Genomic DNA, 27,629 nt, shown 5'->3' on the forward strand with positions numbered 1-27,629 from the left:
TATTTAGCGTTTTCGATCTCTAGTTCTAAGTTGCCCCCCCAACGCACACTCACACACACAGTTTGTCATCCCTGCGTTCATTTTCTCGTGTGCTACATGTTCCTGTCCAAGTATTAGTATTTGCTTCTTTTGTTCATTGACTTATTAAAAGTTAGTTTTCATTGACTTTTTGTCTCACTCTTTCATTTTGGCACATCCTTTGACACAGACTGTGAGAAGTTGAAATTCAGTGAAAGAAACTGGCAACCTGACAAAAACAGCAGGGGCAGAGGTGATTTCAAAACAAGGCAAACAACATGCTGATCGTAAAGAAGAGAATTTATAACTACAGTTCACCCTTTAGGTTTACCTGTAATATATGACTTACCCAGAAAGAACACCAAGCACCAGGTTAAGCATGAAGAAGGAGCCGATGATTATGAGAGGGATGAAGTAAAGCCAGTTCCAAGTGTTTCCTGCGACGTCATTGGTCTGGACACACAGAAAACAATATTAGCATTAGCACTGGTATATGTAGATTTAATTCGTCTGTGCCTTGTTGTGAGATGCACTCTCAAAATCAAATTAAGTTAATGTTTGTATACGTTGAGCTCCAAGAACATTTTCAGTGTCTTTGCTAAGCTTTGAAAAAAATGTGCAAAGCTTTTATTTGCAGTAGGAGTACAAATAAATACATTCTCATTTCACGTTTAATTAAACTCATAAATAAAACAAAAAATCAAAGAAAAAAGAAATGCAAAAGGTCACAAATATAAACACCTGGGCTGACTGTTCATTTTCTTATTATAAGGATAAACTGCATGCTCAGTGTAAGGTAGTAACTACACTTTACTAAGTTAATGAATAAAGTTTTGAATAAACTTGGTTCTGTATTATTGCTTTTCTTCAAACTACTTTCACATTTGCATCCACAGCTCTGAATACAAAGTTATTTTTCACTACTGTGGCTGACAGAACAAGAACTTTTGCCAACTTGCCTCATTAGAAAAACAACTTTTCAATTAAATAAAACAAAACACTGAAAAAAAAACCAACAACCCAACACTCTGTCATATCAATGGGATCCCCCAAAACAGCCCAGCTAATGTTCCACATGCAAATAACTCGGTCCTCTATCAATGCCAAACAGAAACCTGTATTTTAAAAATAAATTGCTCCTACACAAACAGAGAAACAGAGCATTTAAATGACTCTATATTCTCACTTCAAATACACAAACACAAACTTATCACCAGTCCAAGAAGGCACACGGCACCAACTGATATCAGGTAGGTGCAAAATGCAGGCAACACAAACATAATAATTAGATCCCTGAACATTAGATGCATATATGACGGCTGAAATCCAAATCACGAGCATTAATCTGCTGAGATACCAGCCTCAGATGTTCACTTGTGTTTCCAGTGTTTCCGTGCTTAGTGCAGATGGTCAGACCCACAATGAAACATAAAAGCTAAAAAAATATTAGGATCTACACTTATGGCCATTTAGTTCTGTCTGCTCTGTGATTTGTGACACACACTTGTTTTTACACACTTGTTTTCATGTTTTAGTTGGGACATCCAATTGACATTATGCTATCCCTAGCATGCTTTCCCTAGCATTCCCTAGCCACTTCCCCTAACTCTAACCATCGAAAATAAATGCCTTGGCTTAACCCTAACCTAATTATAGCTCTGACACTAAAACCACATTTTGAGTCTCAAAAATGCCTTCAAACTCAGGGACGGGCATTTTTTCTCCATAAGGTACTTTTGGTTCCCACATAGTAGCATTCCCATTTTTGGTCCTCACAAAAATATCTAAACATGGTATTTATACACACACACACACACACTTACTACTCTCTATAGGATCCTGTGATTATGAAGTACTGTGTTGATATTAATGCAGTCACGATCCTTGGACCAGGATCATTGAGTTTTTGGACTTTCCTCATTTATTGTTAGATCATTTCTTTAGTTTTTTTATCATTTAAATTTTGATTATAATTTACTTACTTAATGTTTCGTAATTAGTTTAATTTAATTCTTAGTTCCAGTTTCTTCTGTTTGTTCTGAAAGACAATAAATATTAAATAATTTTTCAGTAAACTAATCAGAAGCTACTTTTAATAGCAAAGGGCTGCTGCAAAAGTTGTATTAAAGTTTCTATAATCTGTATTTTCATGTTAAAGCTTTACTGTTTCTAAAGTAAAATGGGTTTGTCTCAACAGCTCAGATTAGATGATAAACCTGCCTTGCAATTCTGCAGCAATTGTTTTGGATTTGCGAAGTTAATATTTATGGTTTGGTTCAGTTTCAAGACACACAACACAAAAACCAGATGAAAAGATTATTAAGATGAACGATGAATGAGAAGGAAATACTGAATCATCAGGTAGCTAAAATATGATTCCTACTGAATTATAATGTTGCCTCATGTAAGCTGTAAGGCTTTTTCTCCCCCATTTTCTGAGGCTTACAGGGTTCCAATACATCAGCTAAGTGTAGCTGGATGTTTTATTACACTGGTGATGTCCCAAAATGACACTGTACTTCACAGTGACTGAGCTACAATGGGGATAATAGTCATGTTACTTTCCCCAAAGGCGATTCTGGGAGTCAGCACCCACACAGCGGCCTGTTAGCTCGGGACAGACCTGCCGACTGATGGGCTCTGTTAAGGCCGGTGACATTTTGCAGACGCCAGTGTCGCGGCGCTGCCACACACTGGCTGTAATTGTGATGAGAGGTTCAGGGTGGCTGAATCAGCAGGCAGGAGATGTATATTATGCACCCGAGAATGTGAGAAGAACGCACACAAATGTACAGAAGCACACCCTCTGTCTCGGCTGTCAGAGAAGCAGCCGCCCACACACCAGGATAAATGGGTGAGGGAAGCTTCGCTGCTTTGCACGGCATCGTATCTTTTACAGCATTTCCAGCATTTCATCACCGTCTCATCATCTTATCACTCAATCTTCATGTCTTTCTCTGCATCTCTTTTCCCTCCACCTTTAGTTAAATTCTCTCGGTATAACCCTTGCAAGATTTTCCTTTCATGTTTTCTCTTCCACTCAAATCAGTTGAGTTCAGTGAAGCATGAAGTAATAGGTTTCGGAAATTACCTGCTTTTTTTTTTTTTTTTTTGTACCTAACCAGCCAAATATTGCAAGTAAAAGAAGGTTCAAACATTTAGAGGTCATCTTGATTGGCACCACACCAATCTTTAAACTCAGCCTTCATTTTGATGTATTGCTCACCTGTAGTAGTATATTGCAGGTTTGTGATACATAATATGATGCACTGAGGTCAGTTTTATTACCGTGGCAGTTACAGAGTGTCTTCTAAAAACTCTGATTACAGTTACGACTCAAAAAAACTCTAAACTGCCACAGACTCTCTTTTCATCACTTTACCAAAAGGTTGTGTTTTATAATTCAATCTGACAGGTGTAAAATTGTGAACTTGGCGTAAATTCTTTGCAAATCGAATGTGTGGCTCATTGGTAATACTGGATTAGTCTGGGCTTGGATCATTAATGACTGCCTCCAGCCAACAGGGTACCAGTAGAAACTGTTGTACTGTTGGCCAAAGACAAAGGAAGAGAAGAGGGGGATGGCATGTTTGGAGGCAGTGAGAGAGAAGAAAAGGCAGGGGTTTGGAGAGTGGTTAAACTGGGCAAAAGATGTTAAAGATCTGACGTGGGAACTTCAAAAGAAGATTATAATAGATTTGCAAATGTAGACTAATGTGACTGAGTGAAACTAAACATATGAAATATTTGTGATGATTCCAGAGAAGTCTGAAGTTTATGGTCACCACATTGGTTGTTTCATTTTTCATTACCCAACAGTGCTGTCACTGCATCCCCATCATGTTTTTTTACTGGAGTTTCTGGTGGGCTGGACTTGCTGCAGTTTTCAGAAAAAAACAAAAACAAATAACACATGAACATGAGAGTGACTCTGGCAACTAAGGGCACACAAACTGTGCCTGCCAGTGCCTGTGATCTTTATGGACTAGTGTGGGTGTAATAGATAAAACACAAGATGGAAATAGCTTCTACATCTTAAAAGTGGTAGCAATATAGAAATACCCTAAATCTCCATTCTATTTAGTGGTCACCAGGGGGCGACTTCACTGGTTAAAAAAAACAAAAAAACGACTTCTGGTTGTATAAAAGCCCTTGGCTCCCTTGCTCTGTCTCTTCAGTAAAAACTTTCCTAATTAATTTTTCGGCTCAATCACTAGCTTTTGGCCATACTGAATAAAACATGAATTTCAGTTTACAAATGATCAGAGTCAGAAAGGCGGACAAACCAGAGTATGCTCATTATTGTTAGCCAGGGAGGATGCAGCGTCCCTTGGTCCAGTCAGATTGCCTTTTGCCTTCGTGTGTGTGTGTCTTTTCCCATGTTATCTCTATTTAGTGCATTAGAACACCTCCAGATGTAGGAGAGAGTTATAACTTTTTCTATTTCGTAATGAGAACTATTTAGAATCACTAAAAATGATAGAAATGTTACCAGGTCTGACCTAGTAAGGCATCACATGCAGACTTCAGGTTTTCCCATTAACAATATGCAACAAAATCTTTTTTATTTTCTTGAAAACATGCTGGTTTTTATTTATTTTATATTGACAGTAGTAGCATTACATGTCTTAGTATTTATCTCTCAGGAGAACCTGGGAGACCTTGTTAGGTAGTGCAGTCTCTTGCATCAGCATTCACTCCCAGAGTCAGCAGGTGAGTAGGTAAGACTTTTCTCTTGATTCTCAGCTGGCAGCTTGGAGAGATGAGCTGAATTCAGTTGAGATTGTGCAAATCTTTTTTTTTTCTTTTTCCCAGATACTGACATACAGTAAGGTCTCTGAGGTGATAGCCTAATAGCTGCTGGATTTCTCAGATTTAACCGTCTGAACAAACCGAGTACATAGTCAGCTGATTTTAGCTACATGTGAGGATATTCAGGACTCCAGAATTAAGTATCCTATCAGTTGCTATTTTATTATTTTAAATATAAAAATCACTGAAAAATAGGGTGAAATTATTCTGCTGCATTAACCTCAGTGTAATCACAAGGATGTGGGCATTTCTTTCGTTTTTCTATTATCTGTTGTGGTTCTGACAGAAAGAAGAAAGAAAACCATCTTTTTCACTAAGGAACTAAATGACCATATTGACTGGTTAATCTAGCATAGAATGTAATAGGTCAGAAGGGCTGGAGGAAGTGGCTGTTAAGAGGGACCCGAAACCAGATAAGCAGCTGAAGAGAGACAGGTGGACACCTCTCTATCACTGGACTCTACTGGTATCAATCATTCAACTATAAAGCTTAATGACAGCATGTTGCATCTGTGTGATGCTGACAAAATCCATCCACAGACAGACTAGTGCACCTGCATTGGTACAGTAGACATCTCCAGGATGATTTTGCTCCATGATAACACGCCATGTAAATATTTGTAAATATTACCAGCTAGGCTTTAATGGTTGATAAATATTATATATTTTAGATTGTAAAGAGAGAATTAAAAATAAATCCAAAAATAAAAAATGTGCTACAAAGCAATAGCTCCTTGCTTCCTCTACATCTACACCCATTCTTCATGCAGTACTCATGGATCATTTTTGAACATGAATCTGATCTCAACTAAACACCTGTAAAGTTTTGTGCCCGTGACTTAGACAGTTGTAACACTATCACATTCATAATGTCTCTGTGAAACAAACATAACACCTCTAAAAGTGCTCAAAATAGTCTTTGTGTTGAATCCCATGGTAGTTGTGGGCACATTTTGTCATGATGACAAAGACATAAAAACATCCCGTATGTACAGACAGATAGACAGCCAAGGTGAAATCAATACCGCTGCTAAAGGAAAGAAAAGACCTGTTAAAGCCCCTGGGCATCCTAGAAAGACATCCATCACATCAGTTTATCGTTTATCACTTCTGGATGGAGGGTGTGATCCACTCACTATTCTATATATCAACAAGCAGCCTCTGGCACTGTGAGGCACATCTGTGCTTCCATCTATATTGAAGGCAAGATTTGCTAAGCAGGGCAAATTAGAGGGAAAAATGTAAAGTTCTGCTGGCACACACTCAGCCACTCCATTCAAGTAATTGCCAATGGAACCTACGAACACCAGTGCCTCAAACAAGCAGACCTGGTGAGGGTGTAAGTAATCCATTAAGAGCAGCTTGATGCTTGTAGTCTGACAAAAATAAGTGTCAGTGAGTTTTAGGCATGCACTGGAAAAACCTGGGAAAATCAGACTTAAAGGGAAGAACAGATGTGCTGATAGAGGGGTGAAATCATGAGTCAGACACTGAGGCGGACTTGATGGGGTGAGGAGGTGGGGGCAGCAGTCACTAGATGACCACCAACAGCTTAGGTAAGAGATTTATCCAGACAAGAGCTGTAGAATATGTAAAATACATGAAATAATTATCAGATGCAGAGAGATCTTGTGTTGTTTTTATAAGCTAGCAAGCAAGCAATTTATTTATATAGCACTTTCAGACAACTCCCAGCTGAAAATAAAGTGCTGTACATTTGACATTACAAAAAAACAAAGAAAAACACATACATTAAAAAAATAAATAAATAATAATAATTCAAATTAAATTAAAACAAAAAATTCCGGGTCAAACTGTATCATATGCTAAGGAATAAAAATGGATTTTAAGACATGTTTTAAAAATGGACACTGAAGGGGCTTCTCTAATGTGCAGGGGTAGGTTATTCCAGAGGTTAAGAGCAACAATAGAGAAGGCCCTATCCCCTCTGAGCTTCCTCTTGGACCTGGGTACCTCCAGGATAAAGTAGATAAAATTATAAAAACTCGACTTGACAGTAGCCCTAATTTTTGTGTCCAATTTAAAATCACTGTCCATCTTAAAACCCATGTTAGTAACAACAGGTACAATACAAGCACAAAAGTAACAATACTCTGCCAGGGGTCCCAAATCAATAGCGGCAGAATCACAACGTCCGCTAGGACCAAACCCAATCACCTCAGTTTTCCTTGAATTACATTTTAAAAAGTTTAGGGCCATCCAAGTTTTAATATCTTCTAAACATGCCAGAAACGGGTTAATAGAGAAGGCATCCTTCTGATCCAGAGGCAGATAAGTCCGCAGTCGTCGGCATAACAGTGGAAGGATATTCCATGCCCTCCAAGGATGGTTCCGAAGGGCTGTAAATACAATGAAAAAAGCAGAGGCCCTAGAATTGAGCCCTGCGGGACCCCACACTGAAGAGCAATGAAAAAGGACCCTAAAAAGTTAACACTAAAAGTTCTGTCAGAAAAATAAGACTTCAACCAATTCAAAGCAGTAGCACGAATGCCTGCAAGATGGTGTAAATGAGACAGCAAAATGTTGTGGTCTACAGTGTCAAAAGCAAGGAGTCAAGTCAAGAACAACATGATTACCAGAATCACAGGTAGGAAAGATATCATTAAAAACCTTTAAGAGTGCTGACTCAGTGCTATGGAGGTTTTTAAAACCTGATTGGAAGACCTCTAGGATACCATTCTCACTTTAAAAAATCAATCAATTGGGAATATACAATTTCCTTTCAGAAAAGGCATCTTGGAGATTGGCCTGTCTTTCTTAAGCAGGGTTTGCACTACTGCATGCTTAAAATTAGCAGGGACTACATCAGATATTAAACTGCTGTTTATAATAGTAAGAACAGTGTGCTCTATGTTTGGCAAAATCTCTTTAAAACCTTAAGGATGGACAGGATCATTTGGAGAACTGGAGGGCCTCAGATGGCCAACCACATCCTCAAAATAAGAAAGATTCACAGGCTCAAACTGGTCAAAAACAGCAGAGCAAGGGATTAAGACAGGGGGGGCAGACTCAGGGGCAGAGATGAGAGCCCGCGTAGTTGCAAACTTCTCAATGAAAAAACACATAAAATCATTAGATAGTTTATAAGAGGCCTCCAAACAGCCACTTTGTGGAGCATTTCAAACTAAGTCAATAGTGTTAAATAGCACACGTGGATTATGATTGTTGGAGGAGATGATCTTGGAGAAATATTCCCTTTTAGCCTCTTTGACAATATCCTGATAGAGACTCCAGCAGTCCTTTAAGATTTGAAGAGACACCTGCAATTTGTCCCTATACCGTTTGCATTCAGCTCTACAACAGTCCCTCCTCACAGCCCGAGTTGTGTCATTAAACCAAGGCTCAGTTTTAGCCTTGGGCTGCCTGGGGAGTCCAGGATAGTTTGGCAGGAAGATTCAAACCAGGAACTGAGGTCCTCTGTGCCCAAGGGAGTAAGATCAGCGGGGACAGACAGCTGGCTAAAGGCAGAGGAGAACTGGGCGGCAGTGGAAGGGTTAATGATCCGACAGTGGCAAACAATAGCGCTGGTTTGAACTGCAGTGTGTGAAAACACAGCATCAAATAATACAGGCATGTGGTCAGAGAAGAAGTCAGAGATTTCCACGTTAGACACAGCCAAGCTGTGCGACAAGACCAGGTTTAGTGTCTGTCCGTGTTCATGTGTGGGACCAGGTACAGACTGGACCAGATTACAAGAGTTAATAAGGCTTAAAAAATCCTTCACCAGAGGTTTGTCAGGACAGCAGACATGTACATTAAAATCTCCCACAGTAAGAATGTGATCGTAGTTAGGCATAATTCCAGCTAGAAATTCTGAAAAGTTCTTATTGCATTTTGGGACGCGACAAATAACAGTAAACAGCACTGAGTTAGAGCGATTGACTTCAAAAATCATTAAAAGAAACTTCATGATGCTGCAGGTAATAATTCAAGTGAAAGAAAATAATCTGACACACAGCTATCTGTTAGGAACAAAAGGGACATTCCTTGATACCTGCAATATTTGATTATTAATATAGCTCTTCACATTTGCTTTTGTGCTCCCTGCAGTTTTCGTGTGGCAAATCACTTGAAGAAATGTGAAGGTAAACTTAAAACACTAAACACCTCGCTGCTCAATCTAAAAAAAATCTTCATAGCCATCCGCAGCATATACGCATCTTGTGATGAATTATTCTCTCCATTACTCTGACAATACAAAAAAAAAATATTATAAACAAAAAATATACAAAATTAGACTTGGGTTAAAGACAATAACATCCAGGGAAGGCTGAAGCTTCCATCCTCCTGTCTTTCCATGGAGAGTTTCTGTTGTTATACAAGTAAACACAAGCAGAGAAAATTCTCTCCCTTTTACAGAAAGGTCTCTCTTTTCGGCGGGACATACTGCAGACCCGTCAAGCACAAAAGCGATTAAAATTCTTTTTGTATGCATAATGACGCAACTGGAAGTAAACTGCCAAACCTTAGTGAAAAATCTTACTAGACTCCATTAAATACTCTCCTCCTCTAAATATTGGATTACGAAAGGGGAATATCTACAAATACGAATGCAATAATTCCTGGAGCTAGAACAACTGTTCACACTTTTATACTTTTGAAAGCAGTTTCTTTTAATAATAAAACATATTTTGCACTTCAAATTTTTTTTAAATACCACTTAGCTGATGTTTATGCATGATTTGGCATGGGGCAGCTGTGGCCCAAATTGAGATGTGAAAGGCAGAATAAATACCCCTACAGCAGGGATGTCAAACTTATTTTACATAGTGGGCCACATACTGCCCACTTTGATCTCAAATGGGTCAGACAAGTGAAACTACATGATAAATGTGTAGAATTATATATAGTGGAAAAACAGGAACTTTTCTGTTATTTTGTTGTTAATCCACTCTAAATGTGCTAAAAATGCAAATGCTTGTTTCTCTGTCTCACCCTGTGACAGACTGGTGATCTGTTCCGAGTCTACCGAGCCTCACAACCCAACAATCTAGAATAGCCTCCAGCTCCCTTGCAACTCTGAATTGTAGAAAGAGGAAGTGTGAGAAGTGGAGATGGATGGATGGATTGATGGGTGGATGGATAGGCCTTATGTTTCACACCCCTGCCCTACAGCATCATAACTTAAAGGCTTTTTTGCAAGTAAACTTTATGAATTTTTGTACACTAACCTCACCAAATCCTAAAAAGCATGAAGTTGCAATTATCACAGGGATGCTATTGCGTTAAAATTTAGCTTTCACTGTAAGAATTTATTACACATGTGTATGTGACACGTGATTAGTTCACTCTAAGTGTAGTCTTTGGGGAGCTAAGCAATGAGATTAAACCACATCGCATGCACAGCATGAGAGCTAATACGGGCATATGGCAACCAAGGCCAGTGGCTATATTAATTTAGTTCATTACAAAACTACTGATGCAGTATTTGGCCTTTAGCAAGCTCCTTCTAATGGGAACATATGTTGTTTAAGTATAATGTTGAAAAAAAAAACGTAGTCTAAGATTTAGTTAGTATAAGGTGGGCAAATTATTTATGGGCAAAAGAACTAAATCCAAAACATTAATACATACTGATGGACAAGACTAAGGATATCTTTTAGTCCCAAAAGATGGAATTATGTAACTTCACTATAGTTGAGTTGCTGCACTTCAGTTAAACATTAGACTGCAAAGAAGAAAAGAGAGAAAGGTAAGTTAAAGTTATGCTCCAAGGTAATATCAGCACTTACTCTTTGAGATAAGTTTTTAACTTGGGCCCAAAAGTAAGATTTAGATGTTGACAGGCTTAAGCAAAAATAAACAGATTTGATTTTTTTTTTTTTACTGGGCTTTTTAAAAAAGCCCAGTAAAAAAAAAAATCCAACATAGGGAAGAACAGGAACTTAGAAACGTATCTCTAAGGCATAAGGAAACATATGGGGAATAAATCCTGGAGAGGGTCCGGAGAACAGACTGGCTAATAAGTGTGAAAACAGAAACAGAAAAGAGTGATAAAGGATGAGAAAAACAGGACTATAAGAAAAAAAGAAACTAACAAGTATATGACATCAGGGATTGAAGATGGCCAAAGTGATTTGGCGACAGCTAATTTCCTCACGGATGCATTAAATTAATATTATCATTACTCTGAGATTCATAATAAATTAAATCTGCCAAGCCACAGTTTCATTCCACACCTCCACAAATAACCAAAGCACAGACTTCTGCTCCCTTTGAAGTTAATAAACACTGATTTATCATCATCATCGTTGTGAAAACAGTATAAGTGACCACATCTGTAGAGATGCTTGTTTATGTCATCTAATTAGTTGTTTTGTTAGTGAAAAATTTGGTAGTGAGTGAGGATGGCATGGTAAAGATTGCAGGAGTAACAGGTAAAATATTGTACACAGGGGAAAAAACATATGGTTAAACCTTTATAGTAGGATTATATAAGTTTACTTAAAAAATTAAAGAGCTGGTAAATATCACAACTTCTTGCTGTGCAATTAGGTTAACTAACTGAAGTTGGCTAAAAAAAATCAGTGTTGTACATCAATGTGTAAATGTTTCTTCATACTGCAAGTGAAAAATAAACTCCTGGTGTGTTTGTTTCTCAGCCACCCATGTGTTTGTAGTTATAAAGGGTGGATTGTGCTAGCATAGTGGGTAGATATTGATCTATTAGCGTCACAGGCGATGCCACGACTGGACTTTGGACTCAATCGCCCAACCCTACTAACAAGACAGTGTGTGGGGGAAACACAATGGCAGGAAGTAAAACAGGAAAAAGCAAACAAGGAAAGAAATTACCAAAAATAAAGCAGGAAGTGTCTAACCAAGGCTCAATAAGCCCACATAGGAAGAGAAGGAAACACATGAAACACTGTGAAAAGGTAAACACTAGGAGACAAGGGCAGATCTAACAAAATAAAAAACACGACAAAGCACAAAGATGATGACAAACTGATGACAAACAGTGCTAGAAATCTCAGCATCAGCATGGACTCGGACCTAAATTTTAAGCACCAGTTTACATAACCTGAATAGTACAACGCCTAAATAACACGTCAGACCCTTTGTTTGAGCAGAAGTGAATGATTCAGAGATAAAACTAAACCCAGAGAAGCAGCAAAAAAACCGTTCAATCTGCTACCTGCAAGCAATTCTCAGTTCTTTGAAATCAAAGCTTTTAACTTTTTTGTTTGTAAGTTCATTTGGGAGTATTCCTTCATAACTTCCATTGAAGTGTAGCTGGAGTGTATTTTTCCATTTCTGGGAGTCTTCACTTATTTTATCTCCTATCTCCAAATTTAGCTTACTCCCTTTTTTGTTGCTTGTTCTGTCTTAAATAACTTTGAATTGCCTCGTTGTAGAAAGGTGCCAAAGGAGTAAACATTCAGTTTGTTGATATCTAAAAACAACCTTTGGCTTGTGGCAATGGTTTATTTTCACCAAGTCTCAGGTTTTTATATGAGTTCACTTTATATCGTTATCCCACCTCTGTCATTCCCGTGAGTCATCGCGGGCTTACTGCTCTGAATGATCAGTGAGGAAAAAGCAAAAACTGCAACAAAATTTGGAGTCATGCATCATGCAGTTGTGGGGTGACAGTGTACTCCCACTCTCAGCTCACAGAACTGCCACCTCACACACACGCACACACACAAAGCTTGGTGAAATGAAGTCAGCCTCTCTGAATCAATCCAGCAGCTCCTTACAGCCTTGAAACATTTACAACTAGCTGCAGTGAATGTGCTCAACAGCTCTCGCGGCACAGAGGATATAAGATCTTTAGAGAGGTGCATGAAGAAGAATAAGAACATGTCAAAACAGGTTTCTGTTTGTTTCTGACATATTGGATTTGAGTATCTGGTCATCTCTTTTGCTTAAGAGGCCTTATTTTTTATTTTTTTTGGACTTGTAAAATAATTCCAGCAGGCTAACTTCTAGTTAGAATCTACAGCAGAACCTATTCTTTTTAATTTCCCGCAAAAGTTTTTAATTTTTAATTAAGTCCATGCACTTACATATTCAACCTAGCAATGGAGGAGACACCCCCCGCAGGAGAGATTCATAGATTTTTATTTTGAGGTTGGCCTAAACTATGAAGACATTAAGTCAGTGCTTTGCAGTACACAGTTTTTATATGAGTGAGAGACATCAGGATAGAGTTCTTAGCAAAAGGGGACACACTCATCGCAAAGTACGTATGACTTTTTCAGTCTCTCACATCATTGTGGAGGAATTTTGGCCTGCTCTTCTTTACAGTATTGCTTAAATTCATTGAGGTTTGTGGGCATTTGTTTACACACAGCTCTTAAGGTCCCACCACAGGACTTCAATTGGGTTGAGGTGTGTACTTTGACTGGGCTATTGCAACTCCTTGATTCTTTTCTTTTTCAGCTATTCCGTTGTAAATCTGCTGCTATACTTGGGTCACTGTCCTGTTGCATTTTACAATATCAGCAGAGCTTTCGCTGACAGACAGATGGCCTGACTTTTGTCTCGAGAATACTTTGGGAACACCTTGCAGTCACTGGGTCGAACATGAACTACATGTATACCAAAATCTTGTGGTTTGTTCAGGTGCAACTTTGCAAACCTAGGCCATGCCATATTTTTTTTTAGAGAACAGGCTTTCTCCTGGCAAGCACTTGCAACATGCCATAGTCAGACATATTCACTCTTTTCCTATTTTTGCTGTCATGGACTTTAAAATGTAACATTTAACAGGTTATCTGAGACCTGTAGAGCATGAGATGATCTTGATTTTTTTGCTATTTCTCCGAGTATTATGCAGCCTGACCTTGGGGTGAATTTATTGGCACATCCACTCCTGAATAACCGTCTTATGTATTTTGTACTTGTGAATAATCTGTCTCGCTATGCTGACTGACCAAGGATTCAGTGGACTTGCACTCATAAACATCTATTTTCCAGAGTTTGACAGCAGAGAGATTGGTACGAAAGGAATATGACGTAATTTTCTCGTATGGAGCTTGATTTGGTCTCGATGTTGCACTTGTGGTTTTTTTTTTCATGATGTTGATGTCGCTAAATTCAGGAGTCATGTTTAAATGCAGATTTTTCAGGGTTAAATGTTACTTTTGGTTGTATGTTGGTCTGGTTGGATAATCAGAAGTTTTTTTGATGGTGTTAAGTTAACATCTCTCTTTCTTGGTAGCTGTGTTGTAGGGGATGGTGAACATACATACCATAAATTTAGCATCCATTGTCCTGTGAATTTTAAGGATTCATACAAAGACACGACTGAATCACACACATCTTGTTGCTTTGTCCTCTATTTTTACAAGAAGTTGAAAGCACAAGATGTCACCATGTTGAGGTCAAGGTGCACCTGCCTGTGTTGCTCGCAGAGCTCTAACGAATGTATTGCTAACGAATGTATTGCGAAAGGTGCCTGCAAGCTCATGTATCTCACAAACAATAAAATTAATCTCAGATACCAAAAAGGCAAGAGTTTAATCAGAGCCAGAAGTCAGTGTTATAGAAAGATCTACATATATACCAAAAGCATTGTTAAGTTATGATTGGTGCAAACTAATACGAGTCACAAAAGCAGAGAAAACATGTGATGTAATGTAATTATGGATCAAATTTTTTCAGTGTAAAATCTGAACATGACAGAGTAGAGGTAATTAGGGTTGCCACTAAATTGATGGCAGCCGTTGGGTCACCAGGAGAGACGCAGGAAATGTAATAAAATCACGAGCCATGAAATGAAGATTGCCACATTATCAGCGTTGAGAAACCACCCACACATCCTGCTGCTGCTAAAACACTGTCACTTCCCCACTGACTGGCCTAGAGCTAAAGCAGCATTCAAAGTGTGAATAAATGCAATACTCTGCTGTCTTTTGGAGATCGATGTTGTGGATTTACTGCTAAAAGAAAATGTCAATAGAGGGGCAAGGTCAAGATGGCAATATGGTCATGCATGTTGAAAACTGTGAAAAGGCTTCCTGTTTCCAGTTATTGATTGATTGATTGATGTATTATTTTGTACAGTAGCATAAAAACGTAGGATGTTTATTTTGTAAATTGTGGTCCTTTATGATCAAAGCAAGCTTTTCTTTAGAGTGGGCCTACTTGTGATTGACGGATTATCCACAAACTGTCAAAGTTTGGTGCATTCCTCCAGCTGTGTGGGGAGTCCTTTACCCATCCGGCACTCCATTTACACTCAGTTTGTGACCCTCATCAACCATAGTCATGCAATCTGAGAACTAAGGCACTTTTCTCAACACACAACCCGATACTGAACACCGCAAAAACACAAGGTCAGTGTAGATTTCAATATGTGCAGCACAGACTCACTCCCTGTTTTCATTAACAGACACTAACTGGAAAGAGTTCACACCTTTAACTTCCTGGGAACCCACATTTCATACAGTGTTCGCTGGTCTTCTAATACCATGGCTCCTGTCAAAGGCACAGCAGCTTATACACTACCTGAGAGCGCTGAGATAAAGCAACCTGAACAAAAAGCTGCTGGTGGCCTTTTACCTTTGCTCGATAGGAAGCCTTCTGGCATACTGCATCACAGTGTGGTACATCCACTGTTCTGCGGCAGACAAAAAAGATTCTGCAAAGGGTCATAAATACAATGAACAACTGTTGCCTTCTTTCCTCCCTGTATAATATCACAAAAACCTGCTTGTTTTTCAGAGACACAAATATCAGTGACTGTTCACACCCCAGCACCCATATTTTTCACCTTGCACATCTTACAGCTCATCCAAAATCTGTGCTACTAGACTTATGAACAGTTTCTATTCCAACTCAATCATGCAAAATCAAAATAGCCCATCCAATAATGATCATATCTGCAAAAAAAACAAACAAACGCCTGTGTGTGTGTGTGTGTGTGTGTGTGTGTGTGTGTGTGTGTGTGTGTGTGTTACCTACCCAACACTCACTGTACTTTTTCTGAATTTTTCACACAGTGCGAGGACATTTCTGTTCTAGTTGATTCTATTCTACAACCCCAATTCCAAAAATGTTGGGTTGCTGTGTGAAATGCAAATCTCACAAACATATTTTTTATTCACAATAGGACATAGAAAATGTATCCAATGCTTAAATGGAGAAAATGTACCATTTCAAGAAAAATAGCAGCTTATTTTAAACGTGAAACCTGGTTTTAATGCAGTGCTTATCTTTATTCTGCCGCTCTAAAAAGCTCTTTTTATACCCACTCATGTTACCGACCTGTTGCCAGTTAACTTAATTAGTTGCAAAATGTTCCTTCAGCTGTTTCTTTTTAGGACCACTTACTTCTCCAGGCTTTTGTTGCTGAGTAGTGTTGCTGCCATCAAATTAAAAATGAGCTAATATTTTTCTTAAAAATGCTACTTTATCTGTAAATCATTCCACCCTGTTTTTATTTATATTTAAAACATTTGGAAAATTTCCTCAGTTCCTCCGTCAGATCCACCCTTACTTATGATGTCAAAAAAAAATATAATGGCACTGGAAAAAACGTTCAGCTCAAGGCTTCAAAGCATAGGCCCTAACATCACAGCAGCTACGTCAAAGACACTGTAACATCTTTTCAATTCCTTTTCCCTGGACTTGCTTGTAGAAGGACTGGCTATGCCATTATTTCTATACAGTCTACGGTTGAAATGAAACTTCTAGATTGCAACTTTTAAACATGACACCAAGGTTGGTTCATTTTTACCCACTAAAAAAAGAACACACCATGCTTAAAACCATGACCATGACCTTTCCCCATGACCTTTAATCTTGCCTTTTTAAAGCACACCATAGAACCAAGTCTGCCAGAGCTTATCTTTACATTTTTACATGCTGTAGTGTCATTTTCTGGAGCATTTCAAGTTGCTATTCATCAATACAATCATTATATCCTAAATGTTAATAAATAGTAAATGGCCTGTATTTGTATAGCGCTTTACTTAGTCCCTAAGGACCCCAAAGCGCTTTACACTACATTCAGTCATCCACCCATTCACACACACATTCACACACTATGTATGCAGTACGCCCAAAGTAACTGCATAAATTGCAAAAAAGTAAAATAAACTACAAAGAAATTAAAAATCTTTTTTTTTTTTTTTTACCACATTTTTTCTAATAATGCATGTTATGTAAGTACAACTCCTCTGGTTGCTGTCACGGTTCTGGGTCATTTTGACCCAGCATTTTCAGTTTCTTATATTTTGGTATTTTCCTGTATTACGGTTTAAATACACTGGGAATAAGGAGGGGAATGAGACACAGGAGGAGAGCACAGCTGGGAGAAATCAGACATGACGAGACCAAAAGGAAGCAAAACTCAATACATTCACCTAGGACACAGACTTTCAAAGTAAAACAGGAAACATGACAGGCACAGACTAGACACTGAACTAAACCTAAGAACAAACTCTTAACACTAGAAGTCCCAGAGAAGAGCCATTTGGCTTTTCTACCTATAAAACCCGCCGTCGAACCAAATGGCTGGTAGGCTTTTAGCTAATATCCTTAATCACCTGTGAACAGCTGCTTTTGTTATGTAAATAAGGTGGGGCCATGCTGAACCACTTGGAGTGGTTAGTTTCCTGAGCCACAAGGAAACTTGTGTTTCAGTTTGCCTTAGGGAGAAATCAACACACATGAGTGTATTTCCTTTGTTGCTGAGATTTATTGATAAAACAGTACAAAAAAACAAAAATAAAAAAACAACCATTTGTACACATATTTACAAATAACAATAAAAAGTGAGTGAGTACATTTCAACATTTTCAGCAATCACTCACAATCCTGGCACTGCCATGGTATCTGTAGTCTGCATTTACCACATGTGTATCTGTAGCAGTGAACACATCGCACAGTGGCATGATTGTTCTTGCATTTGTGTTTGACCTGACACGTGGCTCTTTTTCCAGGGCTAGGTGTGGAGGGTTGTGTCCGAAGCAACTGTTCTTTTCTTGCCTTCTTCCCAGCCATAAGAGAGTTAGCCAACTCTTTTGCAAACTCCACCAGGAAGTCCACCCGTCTTTCCTGCGTCCCGGTGCATGCTTGATACAGCACATGTGCATTCAGTGCTGCCATGTCAGTCATGTTATAGAATACGGCAACTGGCCAGCGCCAGTTCCTGTTCCTCTGTGGACAGTGTACTCCTGCACCATCTGGTCCATCACATCCACGCCACACTTTGTGGTGTTGTAAAGGGTGACAGTGTTTGGCTTCCTTTTGGTGGTGTTATCAGTCTGAACCACGCTGTGCATGCTGCTAAGACTATAGACTGTCTTCTTCTGTTTGGCCGCATACGCCGTCAGCGTGGCAGCAGAGGTTGAAAACACCTAAGAAATAAGATAAATTGTTATTTCCATAGCACTTTTACACACAATGAAACACATAAACATAGAACCACAAAAGACCTGCAGCCTACCTGAGTGGTGAATTCATTGCGATCTGTGTATCTAGCGGATTGAGGAATTTCCCAGCGAATCTTGCTGACTGTGCCGAAGATGGTGGTTTTCCGTCTAAGAAGTTTTTGCGCAAGTGAAAGCGATGTGAAGAAATTGTCCGTGGTAACATTTCTGCCCTTGTCTAGGAATGGTTCCATCAGCCTCATCACTACATTTTCAGACAGTCTCTCCCCACTGGGACGATTGGGGTCCTTGCCAAGATATGGGAGGACATTGCAAATGTACTTGGATTTTAGGTCGCAGGCCACCCAAAACTTGATCCCAAACTTGTCAGGTTTACTTGCAATATACTGCAGGAAACAGCACCGAGTCTTTGATGGGAAGAGCTGTTCATCAACGGTGATATGTAGACCAGGGTTGTAGCACGTGATGCAGTTGGTGACAAATGATCCCCACACACTGGAAACTGCAGCGAACTTATCAGTCTTTGCTCGATCACTGCGGGTGGACCTGTCATCAAAGCGTCATCATTGCTCACAATTTGAATTTGTTCACACTGCAGATGAGGAGACTGCTTCTCAACCTAAAAAGAGAGCTTGTTTGAGGACTGAGACAGTGAAAGATGGCACAGTGTGGCGTGAAGAACAGGTGGGGACCTGTCTCCCTTTCACCCCAATAGAAGCGTACGCTGGCTAAGGCCAGGAAAAGTATCTTGAGTTGCCTTCAGAGCTTCCTGTGTTTCATCACTCTTGACATGCTTCATAGCATTCAAGAATGGACTATTCAACATGCACAGCAAACGGAGGATGTTCATTGGTTCATGGACCTCCCTGAACTAATGGCATTTATTTCAATTGTCATCTTGCGGGGGGTTACTAGGGTTCCATCACTACGTGACTGCTGGTCAGCAAACCTGGGAAACCCACAGATCATTGGAACTATGCCGCGTAACTGCATCCAAGACATCATGCAACACCTACGCTTTGATGACAGGTCCACCCGCAGTGATTGAGCAAAGACTGATAAGTTCGCTGCAGTTTCCAGTGTGTGGGGATCATTTGTCACCAACTGCATCACGTGCTACAACCCTGGTCTACATATCACCGTTGATGAACAGCTCTTCCCATCAAAGACCCGTTGCTGTTTCCTGCAGTATATTGCAAGTAAACCTGACAAGTTTGGGATCAAGTTTTGGGTGGCCTGCGACCTAAAATCCAAGTACATTTGCAATGTCCTCCCATATCTTGGCAAGGACCCCAGTCGTCCCAGTGGGGAGAGACTGTCTGAAAATGTAGTGATGAGGCTGATGGAACCATTCCTAGACAAGGGCAGAAATGTTACCACGGACAATTTCTTCACATCGCTTTCCCTTGCGCAAAAACTTCTTAGACGGAAAACCACCATCTTCGGCACAGTCAACTAGATTCGCCGGGAAATTCCTCAATCCGCTAGATACACAGATCGCAATGAATTCACCACTCAGGTAGGCTGCAGGTCTTTTGTGGTTCTATGTTTATGTGTTTCATTGTGTGTAAAAGTGCTATGGAAATTACAATTTATCTTATTTCTTAGGTGTTTTCAACCTCTTCTGCCACGCTGACGGCGTATGCGGCCAAACGGAAGAAGACAGTCTATATTCTTAGCAGCATGCACAGCGTGGTTCAGACTGATAACACCACCAAAAGGAAGCCAAACACTGTCACCCTTTACAACACCACAAAGTGTGGCGTGGATGTGATGGACCAGATGGTGCGGGAGTACACTGTCCACAGAGGAACAGGAACTGGCGCTGGCCAGTTGCCGTGTTCTATAACATGATTGACATGGCAGCACTGAATGCACATGTGCTGTATCAAGCATGCACCGGGACGCAGGAAAGACGGGTGGACTTCCTGGTGGAGCTTGCAAAAGAGTTGGCTAACTCTCATATGGTTGGGAAGAAGGCAAGAAAAGAACAGTTGCTTCGGACACAACCCTCCACACCTAGCCCTGGAAAAAGAGCCACGTGTCAGGTCAAACACAAATGCAAGAACAATCATGCCACTGTGGATGTGTTCACTGCTACAGATACACATGTGGTAAATGCAGACTACAGATACCATGGCAGTGCCAGGATTGTGAGTGATTGAAATGTACTCACTCACTTTTTATTGCTAGTTGTAAATATCTGTACAAATGGTTGTTTTTGTAGAAATGTTGTTTTGTTTTGTTTTTTTGTACTGTTTTTATCAATAAATCTTTTGGAGATTTATTTTCCTGGATGATTGAGAATGCATCAAGACGAACACAAAATGAAGTTCACAGCTTTTAGCAGTTCCCCCTCCCCACACACAAACAAAGAGGCAGTTGGCTCAGGAATCATTCACACTCCCCCACTCCCCTCCACAATTCTCAGGTAACGACCCAATTTACATATGAATTGATGCTAACAAACTAGCCAAGTTAGCTTCCCCTTGGCTGACAGAGGGTTAGAAAAGCCTGGGACTTCTAGTGTTAACCAGAATAACACTGAAACCTAGGATTATAATATTCAAAACAGGATAACTAAAGAATCAGAAAATAAACCATAATACAGAAAAATACCAAAATACAAGAAACTGAAAATGCTGGGTCAAAATGACCCAGAACCGTGACAGTTGCATTTTGGCAACAAGATCTAAAACGATGATCTAAAATATAATCTTAAGGTGAAAATTAAAGGTGTTTCTATCTGTTTTTAGGTGTTTTTAGGACAGGCATGTTGTGTTTGGGACAAAAGCAACTCACACCTGCGAAACAACAATGTATTGGTAAAAAAAAAAGAAAAAAAAAAAAAAGATAAATGTAAAGACAAAGTGTGATCCTGCCTTAGCCTTTCCTGCAACTGCTAGTATTACAACAAGTAAAGCTCATCTTGCAGCCTCACTTCTGTCAGTCTGCCCCAGGGCAGCTGTGGCTACAACTGTGGATTGCCTCCACCAGTGTGTGAACGTGAGAGTGAATGAATAGTGGAATTGTAAAGCGCTTTGAGTGTCTAGAAAAGCGCTATATAAATGCAATCCATTATTATTATTATTATTTAGTTGTGAGCAAATTAATTTCAAGGAAAATCTGGAATATTCTGGAGTAATAATTTCTCTCTGGATGGATCTGTATTCAACCATAATCTGGCCTCAAGCACTGCACGGTTTAGCTGAAAAAGACAACTCCAATAGCATGAGGATATTTTTCTCAAGTGATAAGCACAGCTCTGCAGCAGCTGGCAACATTCTGATCATTAGCATAAGCTGAAATCTCTCTTCATTTGCCTTCCCCTTTCCCATGCTTCATGCTTATAACATCAAGAAGGAGCGCTGAGTGAGTTTGGTGACATTCTCCCCCCTACCAAGTTGCTCTCTTGTTTTAATGACTTCACTGCAGATTTCAGCGCGTATCAGGTCTTGGATTGGTCTTTTAGACTTCTTTACACCATCAAGAAAAAAGTAGCTGCGTCATTAGTTACAATTAGAGAGTTAAAGGGCCTCTTCAAACGAATGATCATTTTCTGACCTGCAACCTCTTAGTTGAGAAAAAGATTATAAAAAGAAAAGTCATGAAGCTCACAATATTCAAACTGGATTTCCTCGCTTATATTGTTAATGCTGCTTGCAGTGCTATTGCCATAATGAATGCACCTTCGTTGTAACCACTCCCTCAAGCTACAGGATAACATGGAAGACAGCAGTGCTTCATTCCACCATATCAGCTGCTGTGAGACTGCAGGATCCTAGGAAACGGCCTTGTCAGGCGGAGGTTGTGGGGCAAGATAGTAATGAAGGGGAGAGACACTTTGCATGTTCTTTTTTTTTGCACTATTAGAAAAGAAGGTCTGAATGATCCCCTTCTGGGCAGCGGCAGCGCAGTCATCAATCTGCAAGGTGAAATCTGGGTGAGAGAAAGTATAAAATCTACAGAACAAAGCTGCCTGAATGATTTTTCTTACTTTATGATATTAAAAACTTCACCCTTTCCCTTCTATGCCAAGAATGAATTGATATGGTTTCAGGATATTAATGCCTCCGCTTCCCTGCATTCACACAAGTACACTTACGATGCTATTCTGCTGAATTTGTTTTTGTATCTCCTGTATTTCCTTGTTAACCCTCCCTTGAAGTTCCAGCCTCATTCCAACTCATCTGAGCCTTCTCTTGCTCTTCTAATATGTGTGGATTAGGTGTAATTTATAACGTAATCTACTCCAGGAGAACTTGGGAAAACAGCTCCCCCAGACTCATATACTGTTTAGTCATAGTTGGAATCTCAGAAAAATTCAAGACAGATCTTTTTGAATTATTGTTATTTACCAAAGAGAATAAATGAATTTTCATTTAGATTTCACTAAAGTGAATTTCACATAACTTTAAGTTCAATATATCCAACAAGGGAAGTTTATTATGGAAAAGCTTCTTTTAAAACTAACTACATCTGGTCCTTCACCATGAATGTTTGTAGTTAAAAATGTCAATGACTTCAACTGACTAAGTAAATATATTAGCTATGAGTGAATAAAGCGTTAAGAATGATCTCCCACCATAATTCCTTTGGTTCAACTGCAGCAACAGTACTTTATGAAATCTTTATACATTTTCTTTAGCTCTCAGTGGCCCGATCCTCTTGACTGTTGCTACCACTCGATCAGCTCATTATATTTTATTTATTTAACCTTTATTTAATCACAGAAAAAGCACTCTTGAGATTTAAAATGATTTTTGCCAGAGTTTTCTGGTCAAGATAGGAGGAAGAAAAATCAAACGTCCCACTTCACACAGCCTGATGGAGGAAGCCAAAGAAAAATTGTTTAGCACTACCCTATTAACCTTTAATATAAGGTCTGATTTGGATTTTGGGATTTATTAAAACAAGTCAGTGCAATGGATGTATTTTCAATAGGCCATGTTACCAGAGAATGAATGGTCGCCATCTTCACTCCCCTCCTGGCCTGCGCTGTGCTTAATGATTTAGGCCTAGCATCTCAACTGATTGCTAAGTCCCAATCATGCAGGCCTAGAGATCAGTCAGTGAGCGCATAGTAATCACAGGTTGCTAAGAAAAAAAAAAGTTTATTTCACTACTGGTTGGTGAGCAGTTGCAGGAAGTTGCTTGCTGTTTGTTGCGTGAAATTGGTCGTATAGAGGCTATTGCATGGAAAATCTGTTGATTTTGTAGTTTGTATGGAAGACAGTGACGTGTCTGCAACTTGTTAACTACTCCCTAAGCTGTTGTGAAACTGCAAAGAGTGCAATGCAGACTGGGTACAAAGTAAAAGTTGAAATACTTTTGGTTTTAGCTGTGATGCACATTTTACTTTGAAGTGAATCGTCTCTGTTTCCAGTTTGTGCCACAGCCCTCAAAGTTACACAGCTGCTTGGCGAGCACTTGGCAGGTGTTTGAAGGGTCTACCATGCAAACTGTAAGTGGCATCTTTGTGACTTTTTTGGCCCTTGACCTCTAGTAACCACTTGCCAGTCCATCAGGGATTACACATTTTTCCCCACTGAACAGAGGTTGTCAGAGCGTCACCAACTAGTCTCTACGCCAGTGTGACTGAGGCCTAACTGAACCACACCCATACCCACCCCTTCAAACAGGCCAGGCGACGGCAAATATGTTTGGGCACAGTATGGATTACCTTCCATGAGTACACCTTAAATGGATCTTACTCTTTAGAACTTTCAGTTCCCTTCCAGATTGTTTTTTGCATTTTTCCATAAAACTCTCCAGCCTTGTTTGTCTGTCTGTTTGCTTAGATTACTTGTTTTTGCCACAACCTTTACCCTGCCATCTGGTTTTGTTTGCCTGACAACCTGCCACACCGTCTTTAAATGCCTTCTGTTTTTCTGTTGGTTTATTTATTTTTGATAAACCACATTTAAATTGCCAGATTACTTTATTCTGCAATTGGTTCCCCACTTTTAGAGTCCTGAGACTTTCTTTGGTTTTTTGCAGTGACAGGTCAAAGGCACTGTAAACTAAGAAAACACCAGATAATAGAAAAGCGCTAGCAAAAGCAAAAAAACCCAAAAACAAACCAAATTTGATTAAAATGAAATGGAAGTAGGAAAAAACAGAAGCTCACAGAAGACTGCACTTGAACTGAGACATTCTGAAAAGAAAAAGCATTTACAACAATTATGTATTCCCTTATATGTTACACTGTCACATATGGGATGAAAAAGACTGCATGGAAAACATAAGCCATCATCAGTTTATTGCACTGGACACTTTAATGGGGATAAATAGGACAAAAGTGTCACAAGTTATTTAAAGGGTAGGTTATTAATGATCTGTCACAGACAGTTGGCAGTTCTACCTGTTAGGTTGCTGCATGCTCAATCATCCAGGTAAGGAAATCCCAGAAAGTTGATTCTGTTCATCTGGACGTAGCGTTTTCAGTGGGAGAAACGTTTTGTCACTTGGATGAGATGAACAGAATCAACTTTCTGGGATACCTGTTAAGTCCTGACAGAAAAAGTTCACAAGGAGGATGCTGTTCCATCATCTTCATACATATACCTGCATATATACAGTCCCGATCAAAAGTTTAAGACCACTTGAAAAATGGCAAAAAGGTTCCAAGTAGAGCTTCAGCATGCAACAAGAAGAAATGGGAGTGAGACAAAACATTTTTTTGAGCATGCAGTTTATTGAAAACAACGCTTAAACTGAAACAGGAGGTTTTACAGCTGATCAAAAGTTTAGGACCACACCTCCAAAAAAACCTGTAAACCCCACCAAAACAGAAATCAAAGTTCCAAACATGAACTCAGTAATGAGTAGCTCCACCATTATTGTTGATCACTTCAAAAATTCATTGTGGCATGCTTCATGCAAACGTTTCCATGAGGTGAGTGGGAACAAGTGGTAAAGACAGGTGCACGAAGGGCATCTACTGTCTGGAACTGTTGTCCATTTTTGTAAACTTCCCTTGCCTTCCATCCCCAAAGGTTCTCAATTGGATTTAGATCAGGGAAACGCACAGGATGGTCCAAAAGAGTGATGTTATTCTTCTGGAAGAAGTCCAGCGTTGTCCTGTTGAAAAACCCAGTCGTTACCACACAGACGAGGGCCCTCAGTCATGAGGGATGCTCTCTGAAACATCTGGACATAGCCAGCGGCCGTTTGAAGCCCCTGCACCTCCTGAAGCTCCATTGTTCCACTGAAGGGAAAAGCTCCCCAGACCTTTATGGTGCCCACGCACTATGGTGTGTAGAAAACATCTCAGGTGGGATCAGCTTGTCATGCCAGTAACGTTGGAAACCATCAGGACCATCAAGGTTAAATATTTTCTCATCTGAGAATAAAACTTTCTTCCACCTTTCAGTGTCCCATGTTTGGTGCTCTCTTGCAAAGTCCAAACACTCAGTTCTGTGGCGTTCAAGGAGACGAGGCCTTTGAAGATGTTTTTTGTTTTTAAAGCCCTTCAGTCTCAGATGCCGTCTGATGGTTATGGGGCTGCAGTCTGCACCAGTAACGGCCTTAATTTGGGTCAAGGACCATCCAGTGTCATGATGGACAGCCAACTGGATCCTTCGGCTCAGTGCTGGTGAAATTTTGGGGGGTCTTCCACTTCACTTTTTTGTTCCATAAGCCTCAGGATCATTTAAGAAGTCCCAAATGACTGTCTTACTGCGTCCGACCTCAGCAGTGATGGCGCGCTGTGAGAGACCCTGCTTATGCAGTTCAACAACCGACCACGTTCAAAAAGGGAACGTTTTTTTTGCCTTTGCTATCAGTACGTCAATACAGTGTGACTATCTGACAGAAAATGACAATGAATCCACATTTTTGCACAGATTTGGCCTTTTAAAGGGATGTGGTCCTAAACTATTGATCAGCTGTAAAACAGCCTGTCTCAGTTTAAGCGTTGTGTTCATTAAACTGCATGCTCAAAAAATGTTTTGTCTCACTCTCATGTCTTTTTGTTGCATGTTGAAGCTCTGCTTGGAACCTTGCTAAGATCCAACCATGCAAAATATGATTTTTTTGCCATTTTTCAAGTGTCTTAAACTTTTGATCGGGACTGTACATAGCTACAAAGCTGCATTCATGAAATATAACCACAGAAAAATGGTGACTGTTTGAATTACAAATGTGAAAACCTTTGCACTGTGTAACCTAAAATAATCATCCAGACACATACAGTATGTCAGCTGCCTCTGAAATATTTAACCTAAAGAAATAAAAGTAACCCAGAATTCCTACAAGCAATCTGATAAATGAACAGCATGTGGATTTATAAGGTTACTGTTACCTGGTGGCTATGCCTTACATCTTAGAATTTGAAAGCTATTGGTATTATACTGTTCACTTTAACAAACTGCTGTAGAAACAAAGCTCATTTCATACCGTTACATGCATACTGAAAATGATGATGATGCCTTTAAAGAAAGTAATATAAGCACTGAGCTACTATAAAATCATAAGGTACAAAAGGGGAATCTATACTTTTGTACTGTATGCGTCCACTGCAACCTCATGAAAACAGAAAATATAGCCACAACAGCACATGCAAATTAAAAACCTGTTTAGGAGGAAATTTAGAAATAACAAACCACTAAAAAGATCAAAGTATGAGTACCACAGTATAACAGCTAAATAGCATTATAGACAGTATTCTAATCTCAACTCTTTATATTATATGTGACAACAGGACATGCAATATTTTCTTAGTTTAAAAAAACCTTTTTTTAGAGGGAAATTTATTTAACTTAACCTCAGTATAACTTTCCAACACATTTTGAATATTAAACCAATACTAATATAGTATTTTTATGGCTAAAGAGAAAGATGTAAAAAGAAAAAAGTAAAGTTTTTCAAAGATAGCAAATCAAACACTGTCCACTGAGCCTAATACTGCATATGAGTGGTGAAATAAAACCCCAAAACAGCAATTAGATGAGCCAAAGTACTTTAAAAACTAGCCTGCCTCCCTTAATCATATGCTTAAATGATCTCTAATCATTGACATCCCTGATGTGTGCAGGAAATGGCATGTCTGGCAAGGTTCTCTAAATATTCAAAATTAAATCATGTAATAAAATATTTGTAAAAATTAGACATCCAAATGTGAAACTACATAACTGATTGTGGAAAAAAACAACACTACGAGAGGTGTTCTGTCTCCTGAATGCAAAGGCGGATTTTGAGCAGGCACACAGCTACTGGAGGTTAATGGAGCACTATGGACAGAATAGCTGTTTGGTCTTGGTGTGCAGACTGCAGACTTTAGATACACGGGTGTGAAGAGAGAAGGAGAATGGTTTGGCCAACCAATTATTGGATGTAAGTGCACAGATCTCAACTGAGCACCTGATGGTAAACAGTGTTATGTCATAAATTTTTGTGTGGGGCCCATTTTCTTTTCCAAGATGATTTGTG

The 27,629-nt window shown here is 39.4% G+C and overlaps 1 protein-coding gene across 1 annotated transcript in view; it reads right to left on the bottom strand.

Annotated features, from left to right (window-relative positions):
* cacna1bb (calcium channel, voltage-dependent, N type, alpha 1B subunit, b) overlaps positions 1 to 27,629 on the bottom strand; it is a 226,641-nt gene that overhangs the window by 99,679 nt on the left and 99,333 nt on the right. The window contains exon 7 of the mRNA XM_063478885.1: positions 368 to 471. Coding sequence (XP_063334955.1) covers positions 368 to 471 — 104 coding nt within the window. The remainder of the gene's footprint in view (positions 1 to 367; positions 472 to 27,629) is intronic.

This window comes from Pelmatolapia mariae, linkage group LG7, assembly GCF_036321145.2.
Source record: "Pelmatolapia mariae isolate MD_Pm_ZW linkage group LG7, Pm_UMD_F_2, whole genome shotgun sequence".
Lineage (NCBI taxonomy): Eukaryota > Metazoa > Chordata > Actinopteri > Cichliformes > Cichlidae > Pelmatolapia > Pelmatolapia mariae.